General features: G+C 44.8%; 1 protein-coding gene and 1 pseudogene across 3 annotated transcripts in view; both read right to left on the reverse strand.

Annotated features, from left to right (window-relative positions):
- Positions 1 to 20,864, reverse strand: part of PRKCA (protein kinase C alpha) — a 508,353-nt gene that overhangs the window by 29,081 nt on the left and 458,408 nt on the right. For all 3 annotated transcript variants that reach the window (XM_055243384.2, XM_055243385.2, XM_063617498.1), the window contains one exon: positions 7,096 to 7,176. In XM_055243384.2, coding sequence (XP_055099359.1) covers positions 7,096 to 7,176 — 81 coding nt within the window. The remainder of the gene's footprint in view (positions 1 to 7,095; positions 7,177 to 20,864) is intronic.
- On the reverse strand, positions 10,487 to 12,447 carry LOC134732341 (26S proteasome complex subunit SEM1-like; annotated as a pseudogene).

Below are 20,864 nucleotides of genomic sequence, written 5' to 3' on the forward strand. Positions count from 1 at the left end.
AAATTGCTCTTATTTTTATGTGGGTTCTTATGCTTTATTATTTTCTCTTTTTTTTTTTTGAGACTGAGTCTTGCCTGTCACCCAGGCTAGAGTACAGTGGTGCGATCTTGGCTCACTGCAACCTTCTGCCTCCCAGGTTCAAGTGATTCTCCCACCTCGGCCTCCCGAGTAGCTGGGATTACAGGCATGCACCACCACGCCCAACTAATTTTTGTATTTTTAGTAGAGACGGGGTTTCACCACCTTGGCCAGGCTGGTCTACAAACTCCTGACCTCGTGATCCACCCACCTGGGCCTCCCAAAGTGCTGGGACTATAGGCGTGAACCACCGTGCCCAGCCTCTTATATTATTTTCAAATTATGATGCATAATTTGGAGTTTTGTTTTTCACCAACTGTTGCAAATACATTTTCTTTGCTGCCGCCAGTGTTCCCATGAGCTGAATGCCACTGAGGTGATGTGTCATCAGGACAGATCCACTGTTCCACGGCACGTTTACAATTGCTTCCAGCATGTACCCTCATCACTAATGCTACTAGAGACACCTGTGCATACCATTGTTTTCTTCTCTGAATCACATCCCCCTAATAACGTCCCAGGTGTAGCATCCTCTAGCCTAAAAAATGTGAACACATTTACGGCCTTTGTTAAATCTCTTTAGGCTTAAGTCTCCCTGGAGCATCTGACAGGTAATCACTCGCTCTCAGGCCCTGGCGTTGAAGGCAAGGGAATGGTGAAAAGTTATTAAGTCTATTAGTTATTAAGTCTATTCCTTTTCCTTTCCAGCCACTTAGCCTGGGGACCATGGGCGTAACGTGTCACTCAGGTGCTTTAGTACATGACCATTTTGGATGCCTTCTCTCACCTCTTTCCCCCATTCCTATGGTTTTTAATTTCTACAAATCTGGATTCAATGTTCCAGGATAAGCTACCTGTTGAAAAGTCTTGGGTTGGTATAAACATTTTCTGAATGGGTTCTATCCCCTCTCATCCCACTCCTTCCAACTTTAACAATATGTGATTTGTGGAAACCAACACATGAGGAGTGATGGTTCACATTTTGCAAAAAAGGATTCCTAATCACAGCTGTGAGCCACCTCACTGCACTGGTGCGATCTCAGCTAGGAAGTGGTCATAGAGGCCACACTTATTTGCAAATCACGGAAACCTGGGCTGGGGGCCGGGCATGCTCCCCTGGACAATTCAGGCAGAAGTTCTGAGATGAAGTGGCGATTACTGATTCAGTAGGAGTGAAGCCAAAGCATAAATAACCCAGGGAGAAAAGGGCATAAGGAGAGGGCTGGTCCCTTTATGACGATCACCGAGAACACTTGCAGGCGCAAGATGCTCATTAGAGTGCTGGGTAAACACTATTTATGCCCCAAAAGTGATCGTATTTGTCAAGCAGTCCAGGAACTGAATAAAGACTCAGGCTGTTTATTCTTAACTGCCCCCTTGGCTGCTGACAATAAATAAAGCAAATGAGAAGAAAATGGCAATAAACTATTTTTTCCTGCTCATCTTCAGCCCTCTGCGATTAAAGAGGACAAATTTAGACCAAAACCCTGTCCAACAACTTTATCATTAATCTTACTTTTCAATAACAACATCTATTCCCTTTGCTGGGTCTCTGGGATTGAAGCTTGGAGGGGCTGTGGATAATACTGGGTAGAGCCTTCATTATCCTTTCTGAGCTGAGTCACAGCCTAGGAATACGTTTAAATTTGCATTGAGGAGTCAGAGAGAAAGATGAAGAAGGGGGTTTGAATGAAAACACTGTGTTTGCGGCAGGTGAGGTGGAGATTTAGAGGAACAAAGGCTGTTGTTATCTGTGCCTGCCATAGCACCAGAATGTGGAATGCCTTTAAGGAGTCTTTTTTTTTTTTTTTTTTGGAGACAGGGTCTCACTCTCTCACCCAGGCTGGAGTGCAGCGGTGTGATGATCATGGCTCACCGCTAGCCTTGACCCCCCGGGCTCAATCAATCCTCCCACCTCAGCCTCCTGAGCAGCTGGGACTACAGGCACTTGCCACCACACCCAGCTAATTTTTGTATCTTTTGTAGATGGGATTTTGTCATGTTGCCCTGGTCTCCAACTCCTGGACTCAAGTGATCCACCCACCTTGGCCTCCCAAGTGCCCCAAAGGGATGAGCCACTGCGCCCGGTCTAAGGTGTCATCTTTAAAAAATATCACTGGTTTTTTTCTTTTTTTTTCTGAGACGGAGTCTCTCTCTATCGCCCAGGCTGGAGTGCAGTTGCGCGATCTTGGCTCACTGCAACCTGCTTCCCGGGTTCACGCCATTCTCTTGCCTCAGCCTCCCGAGTAGCTGGGGCTACCGGCACGCCCGCCACCACGACCGGCTAATTTTTTTTTGCATTTTTAGTAGAGACTGGGTTTCACTGTGTTAGCCAGGATGGTCTCAATCTCCTGACCTCGTGATCTGCCTGCCTCAGCCTCACAAAGTGCTGGGATTACAGGTGTGAGCCACCGCGCCTGGCCATCACCGTTTTCAATAGAGATTGTGGAGACCTGAAGGTATGCATATAAGGCAGGCTAAGTGCCTCTGAGAAGCAGTGTGGGAAATGTCAGGCCTCTGAGCCCAAGCCAAGCCATCGCATCCCCTGTGACTTGCACGTATACGCCCAGATGGCCTGAAGTAACTGAAGAATCACAAAAGAAGTGAATATGCCCTGCCCCACCTTAACTGATGACATTCCACCACAAAAGAAGGTAAATGGCCAGTCCTTGCCTTAAGTGATGACGCTACCTTGTGAAAGTCCTTTTCCTGGCTCATCCTGGCTCAAAAAGCGCCCCCACTGAGCACCTTGCAACCCCCACTCCTGCTCGCCAGAGAACAAACCCCCTTTGACTGTAATTTTCCTTTACCTACCCAAATCCTATAAAATGGCCCCACCTTTATCTCCCTTCGCTGACTCTCTTTTTGAACTCAGCCCGCCTGCACCCAGGTGATTAAAAGCTTTATTGCTCACACAAAGCCTGTTTGGTGGTCTCTTCACACGGACGCGCATGAAACGAAATATTGGAAACAGGCCAGAAAGTTTGCAGAGCTATTGACAGCAGGAGCCTGGTGCTCTCCAGGGGGCGTAAGCTTAGTAGGGAAACCTTTAAATAAGGCCTGGAAACCACCTCAAGGCCAATTTGCAAATGAGGTCTGAGGCCAGTGTGGTACGGCTTCAAAATGCATCCCCCAAAGGGGACTTCTCTGCCAGAAGACAGCATTCCCTGAGCTCTCCCCTAGGGAATGAGGTCCCAGGAAGGCTTGGAGAGGAGAGAAGCCAGGCAGCGGGAGGGGAGAGGACTTGCCTGCAGGCCTGGGTTCTGAAATTCTTGTCTCCTGCTGGCCAAGAGTCTACTCACGTGACCTCTTGTAAAGCGCCCTCGGAAACAGATCCTGGCTTTGTTTCCACCCAGCCCCTTTTGCTTGTTAGCGTATGCAAATGTGACTCTTAATGAAAGCAGGGTTTGTTTTCCAGACTCAAGAGCTGAACATTCAAGTGGGATCAAGAGGGGGACTTGGCTTTTTGTGCCTTCATGAACAGCAGGACTCCTAGGGGGCCTGTAATTCAGAGCCGAATTTTACTGTCAAAATTTTAAAGAGGGGTAAATTAACCTGAGGAGCAGACAACTCGTTTCCCCAGCTGCTGACTCACTGACGGTGACTGTGTACGAACTGCCTTTCTGTGTTTACACATGGACATATTTGGCCTAAGAGGAATGCTTTGATTTGGGGTTGGGGGAGGGGAACTAAATAAATAGTAAACCACTCTTTTGATGTCAGTCAAGTCCTAACACCATTGAGAAATAATGATCAAATGCAGGCTAAAGCTTTATGTCTTTCAATGTCTACAAGACCATTTCAGTATTTAGGAAATATAATGAAAGACACATAAAGGAGAGATCATCCACAGCCTCCCATCCTAGAGGCAAAGCCCCTGGTCTGGAGATGACCTTCAGGTTCGCAGTGTTACGATAGGTGGCTGTTCGGACATGGGTGGGGCAGGAGGGGAGGGCTCCCCCTACCCACCAGGAATGTCAGGCGACCATCAGGTGATGGTCAGGTGGTTAACTGTCTCTCTAAAATAATAACTGGTCGCAGCCAGCACCTAGGAAAGGCAGTCTCCCAGTAAAGAGAAACACCTGAAACTGGTGAGCAGCAGCTTCCCAATAAGATCTCAGGAGTTGGGTGAGTGGGCTCAAGCATGCACAAGAAGAGGCAACGTGGCGGAGTTTAACTGGTACACCACTTTCTAGGGATGTCTGACTGGTAAGGGAAGAATGCCTCAGCTGAGCACACATGTAACTCCAGTAAACACACTGCACATGCCGCCCCTCCCAAGCACTAGCAGGCCACTGCACCCATCCCAAGGGAAGAATCAGAGGAGAAGAGATGTAAGACCCTGGAAGAATGCCAACGCATAAAACCCCAAGTCAAAAGTCAAAGAGTGCACTTGATCTCTCAAGTCGCCAGCTTGGCCCTCTTCCAAGTGCACTTTACTTCCTTTTGTTCCTGCTCGAAAGCTTTTCCATAAACTTTCATTCCTCTCCAAAACTTGTCTTCGGCTGGGTGCGGTGGCTCACGCCTTTAATCCCAGCACTTTGGGAGGCTGAGGAGGGTGGATCACGAGGTCAGGAGTTCAGGACCAGCTTGGCCAAGATGGTGAAATCTCATCTCTACTAAAAATACAAAAATTAGCCAAGCGTGTTGGCAGGTGCCTGTAATCCCATCTACTAAGGAGGCTGAGGCAGCAAAATTGCTTGAACCTGGGAGGCGGAGGTTGTCATGAGCTGAGATCTCGCCACTGCACTCCAGCCTGGGGCGACAGAGCAAGACTCCGTCTCAAAAAAACAAATAAACAAAAAAACGAAAACAGCTTGTCTTAGGCTCTCACTCTACCTGATGCCCCCGCAGTCAAATTCTTTCTTCTGAGGAGGCAAGAACTGAGGTTGCTGCAGCCTCATAGGGATGTGCCACCGCTAACAACAGGACCCAGAGCCTCTTCCTCTGTGGCCTCAGGCCTCCTACTCCCTCCCTCTCTAGCTCAACTCTGTCCTAGCCCTCCTGGCAGCTTCCATTTCTTAAACACGGCTGCACACTCCCTGGCCTTAGGGCCTTCGCGCGGTGGCTCCCTCTGCCTGGGATGCTCTTTCAACAGATATGCACACAGACATCCCCATACTTCCTTTAGGTCTTAACCTTATACTCTCTGGCCATTCTAGCTAAAATTTCAACCTCTCCCAACACTATCTTCTTTCCTGCTTTATTACTTTTCTTCCTAGCTTATCTCTGCTGTGTTATACATTTTCCTTATCTAACCTGTCTGCTGTCTCTCCTCCTCTAAGCTGTAAGCTCCACGAAGGAAAGGATTCTCGTCTGTTTTGTTCACCCTTATGGCCGTGCACATCGTAAGCATTCAATGAATAAATACGTAGTGAGTGAATGAATAAATGAGTCAATGGACGTAACATGTGGGAAGGGAAGACTTTTTTCCCCAGAAATAAAGATGTCTTTGGGGGTGGCTCTGCCACACAGCATGGCCATCTCTTTCCATTGTCTCTAAGGCTTCTGGCTATGGAGAGTCACAGGTCTTGGCACTAGCATGTGAGTGCTGGGAATTATAAAAAGCTGCCCACGGCAGAATCATGTTTAGTATAAGGCAGAGATCTGCTTCCCCTGCTGAGCTCTCAGATATGCTATACTTCCTGCCTCTTTGTGTCCCAGTGGGGCCAAGTGGCCAGTGGAATCTAGGTGGAAGTAATACATGCCATTTCTAGGCCAGCCCCTAAGAAATCCTATGTGACTGATCATGCGCTCGGCTGAAAGGAGGAGGAATTAGTGGAGAAATCTGAGACCCTAAAAGGTAGTAGGGCTGATGGATAGGAGAAACCTGGGTCCTTGAATGACCCTGTGGGTCAGTGCCCCACCCCCACATAGGACTTTGCCAAGGATGTGTCCTACGTGGGGGTGGACCCTGACCCACAGAGTCATTTAAGGACTCAGGTTTCTCGCATCCATCCGCACCACCATCTCGTAGGGTCTCAGATTTCTCCACTAATTCCTCCTAATTTCAGCCGAGAACATGAGGACAGTCATAAAGGATGTCTTAGGGGACAGGCCTAGAAGTGGCAGCTAGTACAACTCACACTGATGACACAGATATTAAGGCCATTAGAAAGTGCCATGTTAGGCAATAAGGCACATGGTTATCTAGTACATGTCACATCATAAGAGAAAGCTAATTTACTTTCCTTAACTGGAAGTTCAGCCTCACTGGACTTCTGTGAAAATTACAATGAATTGCCAAGGGTGAGATAGGAGGAGATGGGGAGAAACTATTAAAACACTTCTTCAAGGTAACTGTCTTCTTCCTTAAATACTACTACTAATTACACACATGGGCAGCAGCTGGGGCAATCTTTGCAGACAAACTTGTACGGAACCATATAACCCAACCCCAGTTTTAAGATACTGAAAACTTAGAGGCCACTGCTGTCATCAACGTGCACATTCCTTTTTTCTTTTTTGAGACCGTCTCACTCTGTTGCCCAGCCTGCAGTACAGTGGTACGATCTTGGCTCACTGCAGCCTCCGCCTCTCAGGCTTAAGCAATTCTCATGCCTCAGTGGCCCAAGTAGCTGAGTTTACAGACGTGCACCACCACGCCTGGCTAATTTTTGTATTTTTAGTAGAGATGCGGTTTTGCCATGTTGGCCAGGGTGGTCTCAAACTCCTGACCTCAGGCGATCCTCCTGCCTCGGCTTCTGAAAGTGCTGGGATTACAGCCATTAACCACTAAGCCTGGCCAACATGCACATTTCATAACGTGAAACCGACACTGTCTACACTCAGGTTGTAGCTTTCAATTTGGAGTTTCTATGACCAGAGATAATTTCTGTGCATACTGAACATGATCCACTTTGAAGGGGGCGTTTCTCCCTCTTTCGCCTGGGTCAGGGAAGTCACGCCAACACTAGCCGCACTAAAACGTCAGGTCCTGCTCTCGAGGCCCAACCAGAGCTGAAGTATTCACATAACACAGCAATAAACAAATATGAAAATGTAGCAAAACATTACCTGCCCAGCAAGCATTTCATACAACAGGACGCCATAGGCCCACCAGTCCACAGATTTTCCATATGGCTGATAAGCGATTATCTGTATGAAAACAAACACATCAATTACATTAGTGGTAAGTCCAACAGCCCCTGTCAGAACAGGTAAGTCAAGCAGGTAGGCATTTATACACTCAGTTCATGCAGATGAGGTGCTAAGATCTGTCTTTGATGTTACACCAAGGGAAGAGGACCCTTCAAATCAGACACACAGAGAACTATCACCCTGTGATTCACTGCCCACAGCTGGTCTGGGGAATCTTGTTCTGAATCCACCTGGAGATGCCACAGCACTGTCTGAAGGTAGTTTTAATTATCCTCACTGACAGAAAGTATGTGGACACTGAGGTGGATTTAATTTTGAGAAAAAGCCAGAGGCCGCTCACATCTCTAATCCCAGCACTTTGGGAGGCCGAGGCAGGAAGAATGCTTGGGTCCAGGAGTTTGAAACCAGCTTGGGCAACATAGTAAGATCCTGTCTCTATTAAAAAATTTTTTTTTAATTAAAAAAAAAAAAAGGAAAAGCCAGAGCTCATTCAGAGTTTGAGTCTGACATATAAGATGATCAAACTATGTAACAGGGCTTTACTACGAGTATAATAGTAAGGATGATGATAAGGAAACACTGTAGTTTTCTTGTGTGGCACAGAGAAGTGCAACGATGATATACATTCAGTCTGTTGAAAAACAGAAGTTTTAAAACATTTTTAAAAAGACAAAATGTAGTAAGCAAATATAATATCTAGAGCCAACTGCAACAAAGAAAATTTGAAACAACTGGGAAAATTAAGATACAATCTGGATGTCAGATGATACTGAGGACTTACCATTCATTTTGTTAGGTGGCATAATGGTATGTTGACTAGTTAGAAAACATGTTTTTTAGCTGGGTGTGGTGGTGTGAGTCTGGAGTCCCAGCTACTTGAGAGGCTGAGGCAGGAGGATCACTTGAGCCCAAGAGTTTGAGACTAGCCTGGGCAACGTAGCAAGACTGTGTCTCTTGAAAAGTAATAATAATATTACAACATTTTTAAAGTGTGCTTATCAGTTAGAAATGAGTATATTTATGGGTGAAATAGATAAGAGATAAAGTATTTATGGGTGAACTGACATGATATCTTAAATTAAAAAAAAACACTTCAATAAATGAGGTGGGAGAAAAATAGATGAAATGAGTTGGCAAATGCTGGCAGCTGTTGAAATTGGGTGATGGGTCCACAGGGAGCTCATTCTACACTTCCTGCTACCTTTGTGGCTATCAGAAGTACTAGAATAATTCTATAACCTCCCTTCGTGGAAGGGAGTAACATGGATTCGAATTTCTAAGTATGGCAGGGCTTATTAAAACACTGGCTTCATTACCTCTCAGGTAGGCTGTGTACCTGCTGCACACAATTCCCAGACCCATGGATCACACACCAGGATTCAAGGTCAAGACACACTAACAGGTACTCAGCATAACCATTCTGCCATTTCGCTTACAATTTTTACTTAGAAATGTTCTGGGATTTTTTTTTTAATGGCCCAGAATGTCTAATTAAATGTCCTCGGACAAAAAACTTTCTGCATGTCTGCCCACTTTCATTTCTTTAATGTATTACTAACATTTCTGCATGTAGAATGAGAAACACGAGCACCAACAGTTTGTCTAAGTGTGGGCAGCAACAAGGATAAACAAAATTAGATCTGGCACCTTTGTAGCTCATTTCCTTGACAAGAAAATGATATAAACATAGGAACCTACAAGGGGTCTCTAATTTCTTTTACAACCTTTGTTCTGCACATTCTTTTCTGAAAACTTGGAAAATACACACATAAAAAACCCCAAGAAATGAGTCTCCAGTCTATTACCCGGAGATGATACATCTCATTCCAGTTCCCAGACAAAATTTTGCATCAAAGGAGTTGCATATTTTTATAACCTTTGATACAATGGTAAATTGCTCTCCCAAAAGGGCTGGACTGAATTTATCTCCCTGATACCAATGTCATTATATTTTCCATTACTAGGTAAAACCATTCTGTTAAAAATAATCTTTTTGTGCTTTTTAAAAAAATTCCAGAAGCCATGCATGCTCATTATAGAACAATTAGAAAGAAAATGAAAAGCTAAAGAAATAAGGAAGCGGCGGGCGTGGTGGCTCATGCCTGTAATCCCAGCACTTTGGGAGGACGAGGTGGGCAGATCACCTGAGGTCAAGAGATGGAGACCATCCTGGCCAACATGGTAAAACCCCGTCTCTACTAAAAATACAAAAATTAGCTGGGCATGGTGACGCCTGCCTGTAGTCCCAGCTACTTGGGAAGCTGAGGTAGGAGAATCACTTGAACCCAGGAGGCGGAGGTTGCAAAGAGCCAAGATTGTGCACCATTGCACTCCAGTCTGGGCAAGAGAGCGAGACTCTGTCTCCAAAAAAAAAAAAAAAAAAAAGAAGAAATAAGGAAGTAAAATTGTTTATGATCACTATCCAGAAATATTAATGTTATTTTCATATAAAACCTCTCCATATTTTTTCTAGGTGTGATATATGTGTGCATATGCATTAAAAACTGAATTATGCGAACCTGCCATTCTGTGGTCAGTTTGTTTATTTAATAATATATCATGAGTATCTTTTTTTTTTTTTGAGACGGAGTCTCGCTCTGTCGCCCAGGCTGGAGTGCAGTGGCGCGATCTCGGCTCACTGCAAGCTCCGCCTCCCGGGTTCACGCCATTCTCCTGCCTCAGCCTCTCCGAGTACCTGGGACTACAGGCGCCCGCCACCACGCCCGGCTAATTTTTTGTATTTTTTTTTTTTTTTAGTAGAGACGGGGTTTCACCGGGGTCTCGATCTCCTGACCTCGTGATCCGCCCGCCTCGGCCTCCCAAAGTGCTGGGATTACAAGCGTGAGCCACCGCGCCCGGCCAATATCATGAGTATCTTGACAAGACCTTTGACTATTTCTGCAAAATAAATTCCTGTCAATAGAATTGGTGGGTCAAAATAAATGCTTCTAACTCAAAAGTAAAACTTTTTAAGACACATTGCTGGCCAGGGGCAGTGGCTCATGACTGTAATTCCAGCACTTTGGGAAGCCGAGGTGGGTGGATTACTTGAGGTCAGGAGTTTGAGGCCAGCCTGGCCAACATGGTGAAACCCTGTTTCTACTAAAAATACAAAAAAGTTAGCTGGGTGTGGTGGTGCATGCCTGTAATCCCAGCTACTCGGGAGGCTGAGGCAGGAGAGTTGCTTGAACCCATGAGGCAGAGGTTGCAGTGAGCCAAGATCGCCCCCACTGTACTCCAGCCTGGGTGACAGAGTAAGACGCTGTCTCAAAAAAAAAAAAAAAAAAAAGGCACATTGCCAGGTTACTCAAAACAGTAGCACGTTCACTCCCACCAGTAAACAAGTGCCCACTTTCCAAATTCTCAAACTTCTGGCCTTAAGATTATCCCAATTATCTTCCCAGACACGTGCATCTTCATCTAAGCCAGCCCAGTCTTTGGCAAGGAACTCCTCAAACTCATCGTCTTCACCAAGAGACCTAGGTCTATCGGCTGCTTTTTCTCTGACACTGCAACCGTCCACATCCAATACTTCCCAGATCAGCAGGAAAGTTGGAACCCTCACTCTTCCTCAACACAGCTGCCCTCATTGCTACTGCTGCCGTGGCAGACACTACCATAGCGCTAGAAACATTTAGACACTTACTTCTACCTAGATCAGAAAGAAGGTGCTATATTAATTTTAGGACTACCTTTAAGTCTTTCAAGGGGGCCAGTCAGGGGGCGTTGCTGATCTTGGCTGGGTGCTTACACATCTGGGAGTCAGCTAAATGCTGGCTGATCTAGGCTGGTGCCATTGTAATCACTGGGCAATTCTGTTTCCATTTGTTTTTTTGAAGTTAGAACAGAAAACACAGCACTGCTATACCATACAAACACAGATTGACTATATAATTTCCCAATTGCCTAGATTAAAAAATTGTGAAAAACTTAAAATTAGCAAGTGTCTGAACAAATGTTTACATGGAAGCTTTCCTACTCCAGCATTCTACTTTTAAATACCCTATCATATTACCTCCTATGGGAGATACTGCCATAGTATATTTAATAACTTTGTTTAATGAATAATGAATAAATAGATTAGTGAATGGATGCATGAATGAACAAATGAACTTACACATACTTGGATCTGTTTCTTGTCTTTCCATCTGTTTCTCTAGTGGCATTCTCTATTTCTTGCAACTAAATAGCAGAAGCTGTGCCAACTAGATATGTACAAATCTGAGAGGAAATATAAAGTATTCCCAAGAATGGAAGCATTCCACCCATGGGAAACTCTGCTTATCCAGAAAAACCAGGGGGATAATTAAATGAGTGAATGTAAATGGATTTTGTTTGAAAACTGTAGGGTGGTAGGTAAACATCAAGCACTGCTATAATTTTGATCAAATGATAAGTCTCTTCCATTTATCTTAGTGGGAAATCTTCAATTGGTCAAACTGGAAAATATCATTTTAAAAAAGACTTGAATCAAAGGATTAACGAGCCCAACGATTTTCTCTGAAAAGGATCACAAGACCCAATGTCTCGGCTTAGGGCTGTTCTCTAAAATAATAGTCTAAGAAAATGTGACAAGGTTCCACAAACATAATTATTGTCTCATATACCTTGCCCCTATCAACAGAGTCTTTGTAGAGCTGCAAATTATAAAATTAAAGAAAAACACACTCTGTGATGCTAGGTGGGAAATGTGGCTTTCCCCAAACAAAATTTGCAAGGGAGAAAAGCTTGTGCAGCAGGCCACACTGTTCTCAAGATGGTCCTGGGGGACTAGAATGCTAAAGGATAAATGCATAGGAAAAATTAACATATTTGTAACTCAGCAGCTAGCTACTGACGTACTTCTCTAACAGTTCAAGCCAAAGCAAAGTATTAAACACAGGAAAATTAAGATCTGATTCATACTGGCTATTTGGAAATGCTATTTTTTTTTTTTTTTTTTTTTTTTTTTTGAGATAGTGTCTTGCTCTGCTGCCCAGGCTGGAAGGCAGTGGCATAATCATAGCTCAATGCAGCCTCAACTCCTGGGCTCAAGCAATCCTCCCACCCAGCCTCCTAAGTAGCTGGGACCACAGGCATGCGCCATCGAACCCAGATAATTTTTTAACAATTTTTTTTAGAGAGACAGGATTTTGCTTTGTTGCATAGGCGTGTTGGGATTACAGGTATAAGCCACCATGCCCAGCCTGGAAATGCCTATTTTAACTGAAATGAGTCGTCCCTTCCACAGCCCCTCAGTCTAAAAGATCAAGAGCTGATTTATACACTGGATTCTCATTTCAAACTAACAAAAACAAAGCCATTTCCTTGAGAATAGTGGCAGTATCAAGTCTGCTTATCCATTCTCCACTTAGTACATGCTTAGTACACTTAACCTACACCCTTAAGCAAAGGAAAAAAATCCATTAAAACTGCTCGGCTAACTCCTGAAAGCCACTGCTTACCTCTCGATATGGTTTGTGTCCATAAACCATATCGTGTCCCCACCCAAATCTCACCTCAAATTGCAATCCCCACCTGTCGGGCGGAAGGGCCTGGAGGGAGGTGATTGGCTCATGGGGGCGGATTTCCCCTTGCTGTTCTCCATGATAGTGAGTGTGTTCTCACAAGATCTGATGGTTTAAAAGCGTTTGGCACTTCCCACCTTGTTCTCTCTCTCTCCCCTGCTCCGCCATGGTAAGACATGCTTACTTCCCCTCTGCCTTCTGCCATGATTGTAAGTTTCCTGAGACCTCCCAGTCATGCTTCTTGTTAAGCCTCTTTACTTCAGAAATTACCCAGTCTCAGGTAGTTCTTTATAGCAGTGTGAAAATGGACTAATTGCAGTGGGGGGATAATTTCACTTCAATTCCAGTGGTGTAAAACCTAGGTTAATGGCAAAGATAAACCTACCCCAGAAAGCAAACTTAAAAATGAATAGGGGACAGGTGCAGTGGCTCATGCCTGTAATCCCAGCACCTCAGGAGGCCGAGGCAAGAGGATCACTTGAGTCCAGGAATTGGACACTAGCTTGGGCAACATAGCAAGACCCTAATCTCCACCAAAAAAAGAAAAAAAAAAAAGAAAAAAATGGCTGGGCATGGTGGCTCATGCTTGTAATCCCAGCACTTTGGGAGGCCAAGGTGGGCGGATCACTTGAGGTCAGGAGTTTGGGACCAGCGTGGCTAACATGGCGAAACTCCGTCTCTACTAAAAATACAAAAATTACCTGGGTCCGGTGGCACACACCTGTAATCCCAGCTACTCAGGAGGCTGAGGCAGGAAAATGGGAGGCAGAGTTTACAGTGAGCTGAGATCGTGCCACTGTACTCTAGACCGGGCAAGAGAGAGAGACTCCATCTCAAAAACAAAACAAGTCAGTGGGAAGATGATTAATAGGATATCATATTGCCATATCAGAGAACAAATTAGAATGAAAGGAGCAAACCCTCAGCATCAGATAGTATTCCCCAAACAGCCCACGTGCTCCCCTACATTTCATAATCTCCTCTGCTTTGGAGCCACGTGACTAGTTCTGGCCAATGGACAGGGAGAGGAAGTGATGTTGCCCTTTTGGGTTGAGGCAATTAAAAGCCCATTTGCCTCCTGTCACTGTGATTCTAGGGGCCACCTGTTCCAGATGGCTCAGCCACAAGATGGAGGAGGGTTGCCTGATTTGCATCAGACTGTGTGTGAGCAGTAAGGAAATATTGGTTGTGTTAAGCCACTGAGATTTCAGGGATTGCTGTGGCAGCAAGAGTTGTCCATTCTAAAAACTTCTTCCTTCATGTAAGCGAATCACATAATCTCAGCTTTTCTACAAATCCTGTCCTGACCAAGTAGAAGGGCAATAGAAATTCTCTTTGGGTGAGTGAAAGTCCACTTTCTGGGCACCTACTGCAGGTTGTACCCACTACACACATCTTGTGTAATCTGATGATGCAGAGTTATCACAGTCCGTCTTCACTCCGTACCAGCAGTAAGTTCTTGGAAATTGTGATTTTAAGCAAAACAACATACGGCAGGTCCTCAAATAACATTATTTCCTTATAATGCTGATGAGGGAGAAAAACCTAGTTTTGTTATACATCATTTCACTTGAAGTCACAGTTTCCAAGAACCTATCGATAACGTTAAGTGAGGTCTTACTGTATTCTCATTTTATAGGGAGAAAATAGGTTCTGGAAGTTTAGAGACTTGCTCAAAGCCAATCAATTAATATGTGGAACTGAATATTGACACATTTATTTTAAAGATACAATTTTATCTTTTCAATGTGTTTTCAAATACATCGATACTGGGATTAATGAAATATTAATCAAAGGGCCCTGAGGATTAAAGAGATTTATTGGAAAGCATCATTTCAATTGTTTTAAGTAACTATATTTCAAAAGCACTTGAATAAAATTTGCTCTCGTAACTATGTTAAACTATGTTTAACTTTGTTAAAGCCAGTCCCCACCATCTGTGTATGTTATATTACTTGGTGTTTCATTAAGTTTTTGTTTTTTTTTTGAGATGGAGTTTCGCTCTTGTTGTCCAGGCTGGAGTGCAATGGTGCAATCTCAGCTCACTGCAACCTCTGCCTCCCAGATTCAAGCAATTCTCCTGCCCCAGCCTCCCGAGTAGCTGGAATTATAGGCGCCCGCCACCATGCCCAGCTAATTTTTGTATTTTTAGTAGAGACAGTGTTTTGCCATGTTGCCCAGGCTGCTCTCGAACTCCTGACCTCAGGTAATCCACCCGCCTTGGCCTCCCAAAGTTTGTTTTTAACAGAAGCAGGGCTGAAGCACTAGTGTTGTTGCGTGTTCAGGTAAAGGATCAGTGAAGGCTGAACAAAGGAGGTTATACTTTGTTTCCTATCCTATATTCTACAGTGCCTGAGCAGTCTTGCCAACCACATCTCTCTACTTGGGTGATGGAAACTGATGTCCGAATCTGGAAAGCCATCAATAGGCAAGGGTGTGGGAGTCCTGTTTCTGGTCAGAAGGATTCATGAATCCTAAAGGCCATGGACACCTGATAGGTTTTCCTTTAAGTTCCACAACAAGTTGGCTCCCAGCTGGCTCTTCATTTTCTATTTCCAAGGCATTAAATTCCCATGACTCCTTCTGATAACACGCTCTCCTTCCTCCAAGGCTTACCAAAAGCACGATGCCAAGCGCCAAGGCTCGTTTTTCTTGCGACAGCACTTACCCTCATCAGCCGCATAGAGTCCGCCTGCTCAGCCACTGGGCCAAGATTACAAAGTCACTCTGAACACTGCAGTGCCTTCGATTGTAACAACAGGGTGGGGTTTAGAATCTAGCCAGAGCATTTCTTCCCAGAGAAACGTGTCACCTTTGGCTTGTGTACCAGATAACACGGGAGGTCCTGAAGATCTAAGATACAGGTATAGGGCACAACCTCACCACTGCAAATTCATTTTTGGAATAAAGCATATCTTTCCCTCAATGAGCAGCTGTGGTTAATAAATACCTCCGGTTAACCAAAGCCTCACTGTAAAAGGGAAAATAGTGTTAGAGAGCCCCACTGGAAGATAAACATTCAGATACACTGACTTAGGATGTTGGCTATACTGTCCCTATTCAGCTGTCTAGAGCCACTATCCAATACAGTGGCCACTGACCACTTGTGGTTTCTGAGCAGATGAAACGTGGCTAGTCCAAACTGAGATGTGCTGTAGGTGTGAAATCCACATCATATTTTGAAGACTTAGTATAAAAAATGCAAAATAGCTCATTATATAAATATATATTTACATTTATATATATATATATATATATATATTTTTTTTTTTTTTTAAGACAAAGTCTTGCTCTGTCACCCAGGCTGGAGTGCAGTGACATGATCTCGGCTAACTGCAACCTCTGCCTCCCAGGTTCAAGCGATTCTCCCGCCTCAGTCTCCCGCGTAGCTGGGATTACAGGCACCCATCATTATGGCTAATTTTTATATTTTTATATTTTTTGTAGAGATGGGGTTTCACCATGTTGGCCAGGATGGTCTTGAACTCCTGATCTCAGGTGATCTGCCTGCCTCACCCTCCCAGAGTGCTGGGATTGAAGGCGTGAGCCACCATGACTGGCCTTCATTAAATGTTTTTATTAATAAATTAACTTCATCTGTTTCCTTTCCAACTTGTTAAAAACTTGTCTGCTAAACGCAGTTTTGGCTTGTATTTTACTTTTGTTGGACAGTGCTGGCTGAGACCATCTGATTTCCACCAGCTCCTATGGCCCATTCTGGTTCTCTGGCTCTCACTGGTCTAGGGATCCAGCTTTGGGCTGAGGACCAGGTTCAGAGACCATGGAATGGATGAGGAGACTCTCTTGTCTGTCCCCTATGGGGATAAGAGCAGGTGTCTCTGGCGCTTGTGGGCCAATGCGGGCTTGCAGCCAAGCCTGGGGCTGCCTGATATCCTGAAGCCCCAGGCAAGGGGCTGCGACGGCAATCTGGTTTCCCATAATGGAGAAACTCACAAAAGGAGAGGCAGAGTTGGCAAGAAGGGCTAGAGCTGGCGGATTTCCCCGCCGCACATGGGAGGTTGAGCTGTGGCTCCAAAGACAGACCCCCAACAGGGCCACTGTCATTCAATTTTACTGCTATTTGTCCTTTAGATCATTATTATTATACTTACACGAGCCAACTGCTTGGGGCAATGTCAGCATGTTACAAATGGCTGCCTGTCTTGTAAAAGTGAGATGTGAATGAACTTTCTTCCAGCCCGGGAACAGGACCAGGGCATTAAAGGGACCAGGGGGTAGCTTCTTGTCTTGTACAAGGCCAACGGCCTGCAGCAGCTGGAAGGGTGTCGCTCCAAGGCCACCCAGCCTTCCACTCTCTACCAGGGCTTCACACTCACATGCCTCCCAGAGAAGGTGGGACTCCAGGAGCTTTCTAACTTCTGAAAGCTCCAGCCTGGGAGAGCTTGAGGACAGCACAGGAAGGTTTTAGATGCCACTGGCAATATTAACAGTAGCCGTAACCAACATCACCACCGTAGGCATGTGCTGAGAGCCAGGCTCTTTAGCTCTGAAGCTCACCTAATCCTCATAAGACCCATTGCAAAGATGAGGAAATAAGGTACAGAGAGGCAGCGTAGCTTGCCCAGCATTACACAACTCACAAGCAGCAACGCTTGGATTAGAATCCTGGTCATCGGCTTTGGCATCCATACTTCTGACTCTTTTTCTATACTAAGGCCTTGATCCAGTGTGGTTCCCTATACAGCTATGGTGGGTACTCGCCCAGTTTACATGACTCCTGCTGAAAAGGGGCCCAAACGCTTAACAGGATCAAAACAGCCAAGATGCCTCCAATCAGGAGCTCTTGGCTCTAAAGGATTTTTCTTGAAGGAACCCATGGACCTATAAAGTATGTGTGTGGAGATTCACTCTCCTGTTCTTGGCTGCACTTGAACTGGGATTTTACTCTTCATTTTTGTGCTGTACATACATACCAAACCCGTAGAGCCCAATCTTCAATAAAAGGCCTGGCCACAAAAGCCTCTTCCCAAGCTGTCATTACAAAATACCGGTGGCCTTTATGCATAAAACACGCTCACGTCCTTTTACTGTTTCAGGGAAACAAAGAATACCCTTTCCTTTTTTTTCAAAAAACAAAAACATTTTGTTGGAAAAATTACATTTGTTTTGAAAAACATCATCCATTCCCAAAGATAGAACACAGGACCCCAGAGGCATTCTTTACATGTAACATGGTCGAAGCACTGTCTGACGCGTCCAAACAGCACCATTTGCAAAGAAAGAAGAGAGGCCTGAAGGTTTTCTGGGTGTTCTGATCTGACAGCTGGGATCTTGAGTTTGGTAACTATGTCCTCTACTTGCTCCTGTGGGGCCCACAACTCCTGGAGCCTTTGTCATGTCTACTGAGACTGTCTGCCCCTACTCAACCCAGACCTCTCCCTGGTTGGGGCTGGGCCATCCACATGTGTACCCAGCACCAGAACCTCAGGCACAGGGCGGACACAAGGTTGTGTTGAAGAACTAGTGGATCTGATCCAAGACCACTCCACAGACACTGCCTGCCTCTCAAGTGCAAAATCAAAAGGGCTGTTAGAATTGCTGGATTGCTAAGTCTGAAGGGATGATTTGGAAAAATGTTTTCAAGCTGGGCGCAGTGGCTCATGCCTGTAATCCCAGCACTTTGGGAGGCCAAGGCGATAGGATCACTTGAGGTCAGGAGTTCGAGACCAGCCTGGCCAACATGGTGAAACTCTTGTCTCTACTAAAAATACAAAAATCAGCTGGACGTGGTGGCACATGCCTGTGATCCCAGCTATTTGGGAGGCTGAGGCAGGAGAATCACTTGAACCCAGGAGGTGGAGGTTGAGGGAGCCATGATGCACTGCACTCCGGCCTGGGTAACAGAGTGAGACTCTGTCTAAAAAAAAAAAATTAAGTAAAAAAGGTGTTTTCAGGGTTCTGAAGAGGATCCTGAGGCTCAAAGTGGCACAGTGGCTTGCTGAGGTCATTGGGCTGGTTAGCAGCAAGGTCAGGAAGAGAGAGGCCTCAGGTCTCCTGACCGTGTCCTCTTTTTAAAGCATCAGAACAGAGACCAGAGTGTCATAAACAGAAAGTCTTGCAGCAGGGGAGAAGTGAAACACCCCCAACTCTCAATCGAGATACTTCCTAATCAAACTCCTTTCCAATGGCATAGCCAAGCTCAGGATACAAGCGGGAAGCAGAATGGGGTGAGGGAGCTCTGAACCCAACTGCTGGAGGCCAGGAGCTGTGTGACTTTGGGCAAGTTGGTTAGCCTCTCTGAGCTTCCATTTCCTCAGCTGTGATCTTGGGATTTCAGCATCCACCTGACAAGTAGGTGGTGGGGATTAAATGGCATTATGTGCATTAAAATGTGCTTACTGCAGCTGAGTATACATAACTCCATACTGCCTAACATTAGAAATAAGAACTGGCCTACCAGAAATAAGCAGGTGGGTGAAAGTTATTCACGGAAATAAACTAAACTTGGCTCAGAGGGGGACAGCGGAAACATTCTCGTATATGTTAAACACTCAAATGATTGCTGACACCTGGAAATTCTTAAGCGACAATAAACCTTCCATTCATTCTTTCAGCAAATATTAATTTACTGTGTACCAGACATAGCAAATCAGAAGTGAATCAGGTAATCAGGTACAGAAGTGAATCAAACAGATTTTTAAAAAATCTCCCCTCAGGCAATTAAATTGATTTTTACTAGAGCAGCAAAATTCAGGCTTCTCTGTTTTCTCATGGTATTAGAACACCCTCCTTAGCCCTCTCCTTTGCTCACTCCCACTGAGTATGGCTGACTGTACATTTCTATGGGTTGGGCACTCTGCTAGGTATCACAGATTACCAAACTAACCAGGAAAACAGACAAATACGCTAAGATATGATATCCAAGATCAAGGATCTTACTATATCACATGGGAAATGACTGCAATATTTGAAAGCCTTGGACAAAGTGCATTATATAAAAATAAAGAAAACTGGCCAGGCACAGTGGCTCACGTTTGTAATTCCAGCACTTTGGGAGGCCAGGGTGGGCAGATTACTTGAGGTCAGGAGTTCAAGACCAGCCTGTCCAACATGGTGAAACCCCATCTCTACAAAAATACAAAAATTAGCCGGGTGTGGTGGCAAGTGCCTGTAATCCCAGCTGTTCAGGAGGTTGAGGCATGAGAATTGCTTGAACCCGGGAGGTGGAGGTTGCAGTGAGCCAAGATCGTGCCACTGCACTTTAGCCTGGGCAACAGAGCAAGACTCCATCTCAACAACCACCACCACCAAATAAATAAGAAAAATAAAGAAAATTACAAGATTAAAAACAAAGTCTAGAGTTCAAACTATGTATCTTTTTTTTTTTTTTGAGACACAGTCTTGCTCTGTCACCAGGCTGGAGTGCAGTGGTGTGATCTTGGCTCACTGCAACCTCTGCCTCCCAAGTTCAAGTGATTCTCCTGCCTCAGGCTCCTGAGTAGCTAGGACCACAGGCACACACCACCACACCCGGCTAATTTTTGTATTTTTAGTAGAGACTGAGTTTCACCATGTTGGCCAGGATGGTCTCAATCTCCTGACCTTGTGATCCGCCCACCTCAGCCTCCCAAAGTGCTGGGATTACAGGCCTGAGCCAATGTGCCCAGCCTATGTATTTTCTATTTAGACAAAAATTGTGGCTCTATGTAGAATTGGTGAAAACAGAAAATGATCTAATAGTAATTACACCAATGAAAGTGCTTTAAAATCTATTTAGAGTAACCACCTTTTTTTTTTTTTACCTCCCTACAAGAATGGGAAGCAAACAGCAGAACAGCCTAAGTACCCCTCCCACAAAAGGTCAGAAGAGGATCAAATGAAGGCAGTGTTTGCAATTGTTTATACTGGCTTCAAACAGCAGTTAATTCCTACTCTGCATGTTGGATTCAACTTGCTAATATTTTGTTGAGGATTTTTGCATCTATGTTCATGAGAGGTATTAGTCTGTAGTTTTCTATGCTGGTGTTTATCATCCTTTAACATCCATGGGATCTGTAATGATATCCTCTCTTTCATTTATTAGTAACTTGTGCTCTCTCTTTTTCTTAATTTGACTTGAGGCTTATCAATGTTATTGATGTTTTCAAAGAACTTCCTTTTGGGTTTGTTGATTTTCTCTGTGTTTTATTTTCTATTTCATTGGTTTCTGCTCTAGTT

This window comes from Symphalangus syndactylus, chromosome 14 (genome assembly GCF_028878055.3).
Source record: "Symphalangus syndactylus isolate Jambi chromosome 14, NHGRI_mSymSyn1-v2.1_pri, whole genome shotgun sequence".
NCBI lineage: Eukaryota > Metazoa > Chordata > Mammalia > Primates > Hylobatidae > Symphalangus > Symphalangus syndactylus.